The sequence below is a fragment of the Phacochoerus africanus genome, chromosome 5 (genome assembly GCF_016906955.1).
Source record: "Phacochoerus africanus isolate WHEZ1 chromosome 5, ROS_Pafr_v1, whole genome shotgun sequence".
Taxonomy (NCBI): Eukaryota; Metazoa; Chordata; class Mammalia; order Artiodactyla; family Suidae; genus Phacochoerus; species Phacochoerus africanus.
In genome coordinates, this window is record NC_062548.1 from 83,571,538 (window position 1) to 83,586,450 (window position 14,913).

Sequence of the window (14,913 nt, forward strand, 5' to 3'; positions counted from 1 at the left end):
CTGAAGAAAGAGGTAGCAAATATCCAAACTCCCAGCCAAAAATATACAGTAAACCCCACGAAATACAAATGGGCATGTTTACAAAGAAACAGCCCTCCAAGACTACAGTAGTTGGTTTCCCTAAACTCACAGAAAAAGAACAGTAGTTGGTTCCCTAAACTCACAGAAAAAAAAAATATATATATATATATAAACGAAATGAAGAAGCTCAGGAACCATTTCCAGTTAAAAGAACAGGAGAATTCACCTGAAGCAGCAAACAATGAAAGAGACCTCTGCAGTCTAATAGACACTGAGTTCAAAAGGGAGATAGTAAAAATACTGAAGGAATTAAGGATGACTATGAAGGAATTAAGAGTAGATATAGGAGTTCACATCATGGCACAGTGGTTAACGAATCCGACTAGGAACAATGGGGTTGTGGGTTCCATCCCTGGCCTTGTTCAGTGGGTTAAGGATCCGGCATTGCCATGAGCTGTGGTGTAGGTTGCAGACGCAGCTCGGATCCCACATTGCTGTGGCTCTAAAGGAACTAGAAAATATAAGGAGGAAGCAAGAAAAATTAGAAAATTCATTGTCAAGTTAGTGCAAACTGAGTTAAAGGAACTAAAGAACAGAATGAATAATGCAGAGGAATGAATTAGTGACTTAGAAGATAGAATGGGGAACTCAACCACTCAGGACAGCAGACGGAAAACCAAAGGAAAAAACATGAGAGCAATATAAGAGATTTATAGGATAATATAGAGTGGGCCAATCTACACATAATAGGGACTCCAGAAGGAGAAGAAAAAGAAAAGAGGATTGAAAATATATTGGAATAAATTATGGCTAAAAACATTCCAAATCTAAAGAAAACAGATATCAAGACACAGGAAGCACAGAGGGACCCAAACAAGTTGAACCCAAATAGGCCCATACCAAGACATATTATAATAAAAATACGAAAAGTTAAAGAAAGGATTCTAAAGGCAGCAAGAGAAACACAAAGCATTAATTATAAGGGAACACCCATAAGACTATCAGCTGATTTCTCTACAGAAACACTACAGGCCAGAAGAGGGTGGCAAGATATATTCAAAGTTCTAAAAGGGAAAATTTGCAGCCTAGAATACTCTACCCAGGAAGAATACCATTTAAAATACAAGGAGAAATAAAGAATTTTGCCAACAAACAAACAAAAAAAAAAGAGTACAGCAATACTAAACCCGTTCTAAAAGAAATACTGAAAGAGCTTATCTAAATAAAAAAGAAGTATGAAGAAATAGGATGGAGGAAATCACAATTGGAAAGCAATCACTTAAATAAGCCAGTATACAGATTGAAAAGGAAAAAGAAAAAAAAAAAAAAACCAATTGTGAAAGTGACAATAAATACAAGGAACAGCAAAAGGACAAACAAGAAGATGTTAAAAAAAAGACTTCAAAATCATAGAAAGTGGGGAAGGAAAGTAAGGAAATCTAGACTCTTTTTTAAAACACTATATTTCAGCCTATATGACTATCAGGCTAAAGCAAGCAGATATTGGAATGGGTTAACATACTTGAAAAACAGGGCAACCACAAATCAAAACCAAACATTACATTCACAAAAACTAAAAAGAAAAGGACACAAGAGTAAAATAAAAGAAAATCATCCAACTAAAGAAAGAAAAGAACAAAGGAGAAATATAGAATCAACTGGAAAACAAGGTTTAAAATAGAAAACACATGTTTATGAATAATTACCTTAAATGTCAATGGACTGAGTGCTTCAATCAGAAGACACAGAGTAGCAGACTGGATAAAAAAGCAAGAGCCTACAATATGCTGTCTATGAGAGACTCACCCTGGGGCAAAGGACACATAGAAATTGAAAGTGAGGGGATGGGAAATGATATTTCATGTCAATAGACAAGACAGGAAAGCAGGAGTTACAATACTCCTATCAGACAAAATAGACTTTAAAATGAAAGCCATAAAGAAAAACAAAGAAGGACACTATTTAGTGATAAAAGGATCCATTCAAGAAGAGGATATTACAGTCATCAATATATATGTCCCTAGTATAGGAGCACTCAGCTACATACAACAAACACTGGAGTTCCATCATGGCTCAGCGGTTAATGAACCCAACTAATATCCATGAGGATGCGGGTTTGACCCCTGGCCTTGCTCAGTGGGTTAAGGATCCGGCATTGCTGTGAGCTGTGGTGTAGGCTGGCAGATACAGTTCTGAATGGACTCCTACCTAGGAACCTCCATATACTGTGAGCGTGGCCCTTAAAAAAAAAAAAATACTAACAGACACAAAAGGAGAAGCTGATGGGAATACAGTAACAGTAGAAGACTTTAACACCCCACTCACATCAATGGACAGATCCTCTGGACAGAAAATCAATAAGGCAACAGAGATCCTAAATGACACAATAGAAAAGTTAGACTTAATTGACATTTTCAGGACATTACATCCAAAAAAATCAGAATATACATTCTTTTCAAGTGTACATGGAACATTCCCAAGCACTGACCACATACTGGGGTATAAAACTAACCTCAACAAATTTAAGAGTATAGAAATTATTTCAAGTATTTTCTCTTACCACAGTGGAACAAAACTAGAAATCAACCATGGGAAAAAAAATGAGAAAAAACTGACTAGGCAGAGACTAAACAACATGCTACTAAAAAACCAATGGGTCAATGAGGAAATTAAAAAGGAAATTAAAAAATACCTTGAGACAAATGATAATGAAGACAACCATTAAAAATCTATGGGATGCCACAAAAGCAGTGCTTAGAGGCAAGTTCATAGTGACACAGGACTTCCTCAAAAAAGAAAAATCTCCAATCAACAACTTAACACACCATCTAAATGTACCAGAAAAAGAAGAACAAACAAAACCTAGAGTCAGCAGAAGGAAGGAAATCATAAAGATCAGAGAGGAAATAAATAAAATAGATTCAAAAAATAATAGAAAAAAAATCAATAAAACCAAGAGCTGGTTCTTTGAAAGGGTAAACAAAATTGACAAACCTCTGGCCAGATTCACCAAGAAAAGGAGAGGGAAAAAAACCCAAATAAACAAAATAATAAATGTAAAAGGAGAAATCTCAACGGATACTACAGAAATACAAAAAACCATAAGAGAATACTATGAACAATTACATGCCAACAAATTTGACAACCTTGAAGAAATGGACAATTTTGGTCTGCCAAAACTGAAACAAGAAGAAACAGATCAACTGAACAGACTGATCACTAGAAATGAAATTGAATATATAATAAAAACACCCCCTACAAACAAAAGTCCAGGACCAGATGGCCTCACAGGCGAATTCTGCCAAACATACAAAGAAGAACTTTTCCAAAAGGTTGAAGAAGAAGGAACACACCCAAAGATATTCTATGAAGCTACCATCACCATAATACCAAAACTAGACAAAGATACTACCAAAAAAGAAAACTATACGCCAATATCTTTGATGAATGTAGACTCAAAAATTCTCAACAAAATTTTAGCCAACTGAATCTAACAACATGTAAAAAAGATCATACACCACAATCAAGTGGGATTCATCCCAGGATCACAAGGATGGTTCGACATATGCAAATCAATTAATACCATACACCACATTAACAAAAGAAAAGTCAAAAACCACATGATCATCTCAACAGATGCAGAAAAAGTATTTGACAAAGACCAGCATCCATTCATCATAAAAACTCTTACCAAAGTAGGTATAGAGGGAACATACCTTAACATAATAAAAGCCATTTATGACAAACCCATAGCAAATACAATACTCAATGGAGAAAAGCTGAAAGCCTTCCCACTAAACTCTGGAACAAAACAAAGATGCCCATGCCCACCACTTTTATTCAACATAGTAATGAAGTCCTAGCCATAGCAGTCAGACAAACAAAAGAAATAAAAGGTATCCAAACTGGGAGAGAAGAGATAAAATTGTCACTCTGTGCAGATGACATGATACTATATATAGAAAACCCTAAGAACTACACACAAAAACTTCTCAAAATGATCAATGAATTCAGCAAAGTAGCAGGATATAAGATTAACATTCAGAAATCAGTCACATTTCTGTATACTAAAAATGAAATACTAGAAAAGGAATATAAAAATACAATACCTTTTAAAATCACACCCCAAAAAATTAAATGCCTAGGAATAAACCTGCCCCAGGAGGTAAAAGACTTGTCTGCTGAGAACTATAAAACATTAATCAATGAAATTAAAGAGGATTCAAAGAAACAGAAAAAATATTCCATGCTCCTGGGTTGGAAGAATTAATATCATAAAAACGGCCACACTGCCCAAAGTAATCTTCAGATTCAATGCAATCCCCATCAAATTACCCATGACATTTTTCACAGAACTACAAAAACAATCCAAAAATGTATATGGAACCACAAAAGACCCAGGATTGCCAAAGCAATCCTGAGGAACAAAAAACAAGCAGGAGGCACAACTCTCCCAGACTTCAGGCAATATTATAAAGCCACAGTCATCAAGACAGTGTGGTACTGGTACCAAAATAGACATACAGGCCAATGGAACAGAATAGAGAACCCAGAAATAAACCCAGACACCTATGGTCAATTAATCTTTGACAAAGGAGGCAAGAATATAAAACAGGGGAAAAGACAGTCTTTTCAGTAAGTGGTGCTGGGAAAACTGGACAGGTTCATGTTAATCAATGAAGCTGGAACAAACACACCCTCACACTGTGCACAAAAATAAACTCAGAATGGCTTAAAGACTTAAGTGTAAGACAAGACATCATAAAACTCTTAGAAGAGAATATAGGCAAAACAATCTCTAACATCAACTGTACAAATGTTTTCTTAGCTCAGTCTACCAGGGCAACAGAAATAAAAGCAAAAATTAACCAACAAGACCTAATCAAACTGACAGGCTTTTGCACAGCATAAGAAACCATTAAAAAAAAAAAAAGACAGCCTATGGAATGGGAGAAAATAATTTCAAATGATGCAACTGACAAGGGCTTAATCTCTAAAATATACAAACAACTCACACAACATAACAGCAAAAAAACCAACAACCTGATTGAAAAATGGGCAAGAGACTCGAATAGACAGGTCTTTGAATATTTTGCCAAAGAAGATATACAGATGGCCAACAAGCACATGAAAAAATGCTCAATTATTAGAGAAATGCACATCAAAACTACTATGAGGAGCCACCTCACACCTGTCAGAATGGACATCATTACAAGTCAACAAATAACAAATGCTGGAAAGGATGTAGAGAAAAGGGAACTCTCCTTTATTGCTAGTGGGACTGTAAATTGGTACCACTATGGAAAACAGTATGGAGGTACCTCAGAAAACTAAATAGAGAACTACCATATGACCTAGCAACCCCACTCTTGGGCACATATCTGGATAAAACTTTCCTTGAAAAAGATTCATGCACCCGTATGTTCACTGCAGCACTATTCACAATAGCCAAGACATGGAAACAACCTAAATGTCTATCAACAGATGAATGAATTAAGAAGATGCAGTATATATACACAATGGAATACTACTCAGCCATAAAAAGAACAAAATAATGCCATTTGCAGCAACATGGATGGACTAGAGACTCTAATGCTAAGTGAGGTAATCAGAAAGAGAAAGATAAATACCATATGATATCACTTATATCTGGAATCTAATATAAGGCACAAATGAACCTTTTCCACAGAAAAGAAACTCATGGACTTGGAAAACAGACTTGTGGTTGCCAAGGGGGAGGGAGAGGGAGGGGATGGACTGGGAATCTGAGGCTAATAGATGCAAACTATTGCATTTGGAATGGATAAGCAATGAGATCCTGCTGTATAGCACTGGGAACTATATCTAGTCACTGTGATTGAGGATGGTGGAGGATAATGTGAGAAAAATAATATATACATATATATATATGCATGTATGTATATGTGTGCCTGGGGCACTCTGCTATACAGTAGGAATTGAAACACAGTAAATCCACTATAATGGAAAAAATAACAATCATAAAATAAAAAAGAAGAAACCAAATGTACAGTCTGCATTTAAGTTCATTTTCCACTAAACTCACAAAGTGTAATGTTTATTTAGGGAGCAGAATTTCCACTTAACTTGTCTAGTGCTTATCATTTTATAGATTTCTTTTCCCTTGTAAATCTTGATTATCAAAGTTCCCTAAGGTACACTGCAAAATGTGGGGGTCAACATTCTAGTCCTTCCTTTGTGGAGGCATTTCCAGCTAAAGTTGATGGAAAATGGTATGTCTAAGAATATGCCATGAAGGTGATAATAAAAACTAACACTTATGGAATACTGTCTATATGTCAATCCATGTTTGGAATTTACTTATGTTCAAATTCTTTCCAGAAACATTGTGAAAAGTAAAAATTAGACTATTTTCAGAGTTCCCATTGTGGTGCAGTGGTTAACGTATCCAACTAGGAACCATGAGGTTGCGGGTTTGATCGCTGGCCTTGCTTGTGGGTTAAGGATCTGGCATTGCCATGAGCTGTGGTGTGGGTCGCAGATGCGGCTCGGATCCTGCATTGCTGTAGCTCTGGTGTAGGCCGTCGGCTACAGCTCTGATTAGACCCCTAACCTGGGAACCTTCATATGTCGCAGGAGCGGCCCTAGAAGAGGCAAAGAGACAAAAACAAAAACAAAAACTATTTTCTGGCCAATGGTTGCAGAGATCTATTTTCCCCCTAAGTGATTTCAATGGGACTTAGCAGCCAATCATGTACATGTTAAAGGAATAATGTCAGAAAACAGAAGAGTCTTTCAGGAGAAAACAATGGTTCTAGTCTTTGGATTTACTATAACCAACAGCTAATTTTTAAAAATAATAGCTGGGGAAGTTCCCACTGTGACGCAATGGGTTAAGGATCCAGTGTTGCTGCTGCTGTGACATAGGTTGCAGCTGCAGCTGAGATTCAATCCCTGGACTGGGAACTTCCATATGCTGGTACAGCCCAAAAACAAACAAACAAATAAACAAAAACATAAAAACAATAGCAAGGTTTTTTAAAAAAAAAAAAAAAAAGAATTCCAAAATATGGATCTCAAGCTTCTCAAGATTAAAAAGAAGTTATTTGTTTAATGCTTACAATAATATAATAATCTTTTCTTTCATAACTTCTGAAACTGATTTTTATGTCCTTACTTAGCTGTAAGACAATTTATAGAACAGTATTTCACATACACATGAACATATTAGGTATATAGTATACACTATAATAAACATATTGTGGGTCCTCATAAATTTTTTGTCTTTTTAGGGCCACACCCATGGCATATGGAGGTTCCCAGGCTAGGGGTTGAATCAGAGCTGCAGCTGCCAGCCACAGCCACAGCAACGTGGGATCTGAGCTGTATCTGTGACCTACACCACAGCTTATGGCAACACTGGATCCTTAACCCACTGAGCGATTCCAGGGATCGAACCAGCATCCTCATGGATACTAGTCGGGTTCGTTAACTGCTGAGCCACGATGGGAACTCCTCATAAAGTTTTAAAAAGAAGTACATTTATAACATTTCAAGAGAAAACCCAATTTTTCTTTTTTTTGTCTTTTTAGGGCCTCACGCCTGCAGCATATGGAAGCTCTCAGCTAGGGGATGAATTGGAGCTGCAGGTGCCGGTCTACACCACTGCCACAGCAACTCCAGATCTGAGCCGCGTCTGTGACCTATACCACAGCTCACTGCAATGCCAAATTGCTAACCCACTGAGCAAAGCCAGGCGTTGAACCTGCCTCCTTAAGGATATTAGTCGGGTTCGTTACCGCTGGGCCATAACAGGAACTCCACAATGGTTCTAAAATATCCAGAAAGATGGAAAAAATAAAAATCGTTATAAAATTTTTTTTAAAAAGATGCAAACTATTGCCTTTGGAGGGGATAAGCAATGAGATCCTGCTATATAGCACTGGGAACTATATTTAGTCACTTATGATGGAGCATGATAATGTGAGAAAAAAGAATGTATACATGTATGTGTAACTGGGTCACCTTGCTGTATAGCAGAAAGCTGACAGAAAACTGTAAACCAGCTATAATGGAAAAAATAAAAGTCATTATAAAATAAAATATCCAGAAAGGACTTGAAATATTAAGAGTATCACAAATGGAAAATGAGTTCCACAAGAAATAATTTCTTCTAGAAAATACTGCATTATGAGAAAAATCAACTGTAGCCTCAAATGTTTGCATTTCATCATCTGGATTCAATCAATATTTGGTACAAAATGAAAAAGAGTCTAGACCTAAAAAGTTATTTGACTGACTTTCAAAGACATAATTAAATTAAAAAGTATATTTAACTTCAAACAAATATTCTGAATTGATCTTTAAAGTATTTTGTTTCATAATTTTTTAAGAAAACAATTAGTATCTAATAATAAAAGAGGGGAATCACTTTCTGTTGATAGCTAATAACATTTAGGGTCTATTTCTAATGTTTATAGTTATAGTCAAATTCACCTATCATACTTAGTAGGTGGCCTAATACTGTTCCTTTTCACAAAAGCCTAAGGACACACTCAGCAAAACTGACAGAAAACTCTATTTTCAGAACCCCTTCTCACATATAAATAAGAAAATATAATAGGTCCAAAATATAATGCCCCCAAACTATAAATGTACACTTTGAAGAAGATGCTATTCATGCAGTAAAGCAACTGGACTTTTCCTACAGTGCTGGTAGGAATATATTCAAAGTTAAATATGTACCTACCCTAGTACCCAGTGAGTCCATTCATATATTCCTGTAACAGATTTACTCACAATAGTGAATATTCAGGATATTCACTGGAAACCCCGAATCTTCATCAACAGATGTACAACTAAATTGTAGTATAGTCACATAATGGAATATTACTTAGCAATGAAAATATTAACTACAAATATTCACAACAGCCTGAATAAATCTCGAAAACATTATGCTATGCAAAATAAATCAGATATAAAACAGTACTACTATATGATTGCATTTACGAGATTTGAGAACAGGCAAAAATAGTCTAAAGAGATAGAAAAATCAGAGTAGTAGTTGCCTGTCATGGTTGGGAATTGACTGGAACAGGACACAATGGAAAGACGATGGAAGTAGTCTGTATCTTGACAGGAGTGATAATACACAAGTAGATATAGATCAAAACTCATAAAATTGTATAATTAAGATCTGTAACTTACATGAAAAGTAAATTTGATTTCAATAAAAACAAAATTTGAAGCCCTTAACAAAAAATTTTAAACTCTTAAAAATTTAATTTTAGTTATAGGAATTGTTCTAAGTCTACTTACAGAAAAATAAGCCTTTAGTAAACATGCTTGTAGTTATTGTGTACTAATAAAAATATTTACCTGTCTATAGATTGGAATTTTTTAAATATCTAGAATTGTTATTGTATATTTAAAAATTCTGTTCTACTCCTCCAAAAGCCATGAACCTTTGAAAAATCCAACTACCTCTCTTCTGCAACCCAGCAATGGACTCAGACAGCTCATCATTCCTTAAGTGTGCCTTAGCTTCATTGTCTGGAATCTAAATAAAGCAATGCTAGGTATAATTCTGTAAGTGATATTTTTTAATCATTAATTACCGATAACCCAGCACAGGGAAGTTAAATAATTATTGTGTTATTCAAGGCTATCGAATCTAAGATCAAAGCTCAGGTATGTGGCTCCCCACTTTAGGAAATTGCAGTAACAATATTACATAAAATTCCTTGATCAATTATTTTAGTAGAGTAGATAATAAGAAATGACACAAAATAACAATTAATTTAAAATATTCTATACTGGGACCAGAAAAGCTTAAGAATTTGACCAAAAGTTAAATTCAACATTTCAGTAAGAAATTTAGAAAACAGACAAACCTTGGAAGACTTCCTTCGGCTTCTTCTTGTCCAAACTACCACCAGTTTATCTGGTTGCCTGCCAAACAAGAAAAAGATTTAGTATAATTTACCTTCATTCAAATTAATAAAATTTAGTTCTAGTGCCTTTAAAAGAACAAAAATGTCACTTGCTTTAGATTACATAGAGCTATTACAACAAAGTTCTGTAAATTCTTCAAATATATTAGATGTTCAATACAGACGTGATCTAATTTAAATGACTATTATTTCATCACATGTTTTTCTAAAAATACATTACCAAGTTAATTCACTGGGACAAACCAAGTTAAAATAATTAGAATGGTGACTATTTTTAAAAGAAAAGCACACATACATCTTTTCTAAAAATACGGCTAACACATTATCTGTTTTAATTTAAAGAAAATAAACATAAAAATGGTACTTCCAAAATAATTTAAATCTATGATTACACTACTTTTGCATCTTATGAACAGTGATCATAGTTTTCAAAACATTTTTATAATCATCTCAAGTAGCTTCATAAAAACTATACAGTACCAAAAAAATAGGCTAGGTACATTCTGACAATGTTAAACAACTCATCAAAAGCTGTGGCAGAACCAAGACTGAAACACAGGTCTTCTAACTCTCAGACCCCTTTTCTTTTCTTTATCTTCTGACAGTATAGTTAAAAACAAAACAAACTCAACATTTTCAGCTAATACAACTAAGTTCTCTTTAGTGCTTAGGGAAAACATCAAGACTATGGTTATCAGTTATTTTACTTAGATTTTTATTCTTAAAATTTTTAGATTAGAACTTTTTAACCCAGAAATGAATGATACACCCATCTTGGTGACACCTTCTATGTCTCTTTCATTTTACCTTGGAATTTTCCACTATCAGTAGATGACCAGTGCTCCTTCCTACCTTCTGACTTACAAATATACATGCGAAAGGTCACCAGCTATAAATTCCTTACCCAGTGATTCATCTAGAAATCTGTCCAAAAAGAGAATCATCTATGAAAAATGTAACTGAGGAACTGACCTAATGTAGTACAGAGAAATAAAGTAATAAAAAATATTTTTAAAGAAGGGATATTGAGAAATATGTACACCTAACAAATTCCAGTGGAATGGCAGAAGCAATATTAAAGCAATAAGGCTAAGAACGTTCCAGACTTGAAGACAGGAGTTCTTAAATAGAAAATATATATTTACAAATAAACAGGATAAACAAAAATTAATCTATATATACATACCTTGCAATCAAACTACAGAACAGTGAGAATAAAGAGAAAAATTATAAAAGAAAAGACAGGTTACTAGCAAAGGAACAATTATGCTGACAGCAACGTCTCCTTAGCAACAACAGTGCCCAAAAGACAGTGAAGCTAAAGATCTTTAAGTGCAAAGGGAAAATAGCTGCCACCCTGGAGTTTTATACTGGCTAAACTACCCTTTAAGAAATGGTTTTAGGCATATAAAGACTAAGAGTTTACAGGGCATATAACCCAGCTAAATATACGATGGAGTAGGATGCAAGAAGCAATATGGTGCAATGTTAATGCTTGTTCATTTCAGGTGGTGGAACCTAAAGAAAAGCTAGACAAAAAACAAGAGTAAGATTCCAATAATGAAATTATTCGACCAAGGAACCTTCTAAACAAATGTAGCTGATGGTGTTGCTGATGGTGACAGTAACCAGCATAGTAGAAAGAGAAAAATGCTGGTTTTCCATGAAAGACTAAACCTACTTCCCAAAGAGTATCAGGCTTCAAAGACAATTAACTGTAAACAAAAACCAGTAGAACGCTTTGGAGAATCTTTCCAGTGTGAGATGTTGGGAACAGTAGCCAAATGCAAAAGTGCTAAATTACAGGTGAAATAGAAGAAATTTTCTATGAAACATCAGAGTGTTAATCTAAGAATCTGTACCAGTGGAGAAACAAACAAAGCCTTGTTCAACACACAGAGAAGTAGAATAAAAAACAAAGAGAACAAATGACAGTGAAGATGGGGAGCAGTATGGCAACAAGATGGAGCTGGGCAGAGGTTTTACAAGCAATGATGGCAGCTTAACAGCAGAGACACTGAGTGGCCAATCTTGTTTGAAAGCATTGGTGGCTTGCTGGAACACTTTGCCTAGATTACTACACTTAACCTTTTCACTATGTTCTCATGCCCATATCCCCAACCCAACCTCAATCAACTCTTAATTATATTTCTATGATACTTCTTTAGAAATGCTACAAAAATCTTACCGATTTTCCATATTATCCTTACTGGGCTCTTCTACCAAGTGTCCTACAAACTGACAATTGAAGGTTGAGTTTAACAGAATTATTTGAACTAAACTGTATTTCATTTTACTTTTGTTTAAATTTAAACTTTAAAAAGCATTTCTTACTTTTAAATGCCTGTAAACAACGTCCATGGTTATCCAGATTACTAGAGCCTTCAACAATATTAACTTCTTCATACCTGAGCAGCTTCATTGTTCAGAAGAACTTTAGTCTCTATTTACATTTGACCCTGTGGCACCACAGCATGCAAGATAGCACCCATATTCCTGAACAGGGCTTATAAGGCACCTGACTCTGATCTACTTTTTTGGCTGCAAAACCTGCAAATATCTCAAATGTATCTTGCTTTCCAATCAACCTCTGAACATTTATTTAATTTCTTCACATCTTTGCATGTTATAAGCTCTTTTGAAAATCTCTTCTCTCCTTTTTTATTTGATCAAGTCTTATCACTTCCTCTGTGAAAACTTGACTATTTCTCATTTCATTTCCACTTCATTCCATATCCTAAACCTCAGCATAGTTAACTGCTCCTTCTACTGTACTTCCAATAATATCCTAGACACTTCTATTTTAACATCCTATATGCCCTATATTATTTGTTTCTATTTCTGTCTCCTCCACTAGACTCTAATGTTCCTTTATCAACCATATCTCATTTATCTTTGTACTCCTAGCAGCTAATAAGAATTTAGTACAAGATCAACACTTGATGACCATTTGCTACTGAATGAACCTTAAATTTCATCAAGGAATTCCCAATTGGTTAATTATAATTGATGAAGTCCAGCTAAAGCCAATAATTATATAATGCCTTCTCTGTGCAGCTTTCTTGAGCTTTGCATGTATCCTCACCTTGGCTGAATACTGGAACCTCTGGGGAAACACTAAAAAATAAATACTGATGCCTAGGTTCCACCCAGAGAATCAGATTTAATTAGTCCAGTGTGCACATTTTTAAAAATTTCACAGGTAATCCCAATGTCCAGCCAAGGTTGAAAACCACTGTTTTACCAGAAGAGTGGTAAGTAATCCCCACACTCTCGATGTGTGACACTAGAGAGGCACTAGCTGTGATGGCAGTCAGGGTGTCTCCCCCTCCACAATATCGTCCTAGTGTCACCTGCACTGTTACCTCCTTCTAAATTGGCCTCTCAGCAACCCTGCCACTCATCCATTTTGATTAGAATAGGGAAGCCTCTTACCATAAAAAATCGGGAAGGGTGGTCCCCTAACCTATATGCCTTAAGTTACAAGAATGTAAATAGAATATAAATTACTTATTTGAGAATGCCCTCCAGAAACAGGTAAACTTTTTTGTGATTCGAAGTCATGTCCAATTTTTAAAATGTCTTCCCTAGAAATCAGCCCACCTTTACATTATCAGGGACAAAGTACAGCAGAATGTTCTAAAATAAAGAACTGTGCTGTAAGTTATTGTTCTCATAGAAGAATTCCAATAACCACACAATTAATATTTTAAGCATTCATGCTGTACTAGAAAAGAACCATTAAATATTTATTTATGTGCTCTTAGGAGGTCAGCAAAGAGCAACTGTGGGAGTTTTATTCAACTACCAAATAACATATAATTACACAGCTTTCTATCAAAAAATCAAGACCAACCTATAGGACCCAGGTTTTAGAGAGAATTTAACAATCACATATTTAACATTTCTATTCCATTACCTATGTTAAGTAACCAGATAGCCCTACACATAATACATACACAGACATATAAGCACACATGTATATTTATATATAGAAAATTACATATATATTTTATATACATACATATAAAATGTATACATAGACACACTGCCTATGAATTCCACTGGAAAATTTGGATCCTTTTGGTGGGCTTATTCAGGGGAGGAAACTATACATTTAAAAATAAAAATTTATCTTCTATCTTACCCTCAGAGTCCTTACAAAGCAAAAGCTGAATCTGGAGGTAGAAGACTTATCTCACACTATGATTCTAAGGCTAAATTCTGGACAGGAGTAAAACAGAGTGGAAGAAGGAAGAGATGTGAGAGCTACTATGAACCAGCTTATAAAGCTGTAAACTGTACTTTCTTTCATCTACAACTAAATCTGAGGCCCTCATCTTTGCCACTAGTGAGCTTCTATATACCAAAATAAAATCAAAGAAAAACACTTCCGGCTTAAATGTAGACTCCTTTACTCTTTTCCACTCTCTTATGTGTGTCAAGTGTGTGAGGTGAGACTTGAAAAGCCATGAGAAAAATTCCAAAGCCATAACGTGAAAACTAGTCTCACTGCTCTCCAGAATCATAATAAGCATCCAAAAATATTTTTATTGAATACCTATTACATTTCTGGTCCTGTGCTGAGCAATGGAGATTCAAAGACAAAAGAAGACAAATCTTGATCCTCTGGAAGTTGAGAGTCTAGTGGAAAGACAATTAAATCAAATATCCAACTCCAGGCTCAACCTGGGGCTGAGGAGACAAAAAAGACCTTATACAGAGAAGAAATATTTATAAATATCTCTGGAAATAAGCACGTTGACAAAAAAAGAACCTGCCCAACTGCTGAGACTATCTGACTTAGAATGTGTTTTTAAAAAAATTTGGAGTTCCTGTTGTGGCTTAGCGGTAACGAACCCAACTAGTATCCATGAGGAGGTAGATTCAATCCCTGGCCCTGCACAGTGGGTTGAGGATCCGGCATTGCTGTGAACTGTGGTGGAGGTCACAGATGTGG

At 35.3% G+C, this 14,913-nt stretch overlaps 1 protein-coding gene across 11 annotated transcripts in view; it reads right to left on the bottom strand.

The window, feature by feature from the left end:
- EHBP1 (EH domain binding protein 1) overlaps positions 1-14,913 on the bottom strand; it is a 350,723-nt gene that overhangs the window by 281,643 nt on the left and 54,167 nt on the right. For all 11 annotated transcript variants that reach the window (XM_047781969.1, XM_047781964.1, XM_047781962.1 and 8 more), the window contains exon 3: positions 9,894-9,951. In XM_047781969.1, the coding sequence (XP_047637925.1) occupies positions 9,894-9,951 (58 nt within the window). The remainder of the gene's footprint in view (positions 1-9,893; positions 9,952-14,913) is intronic.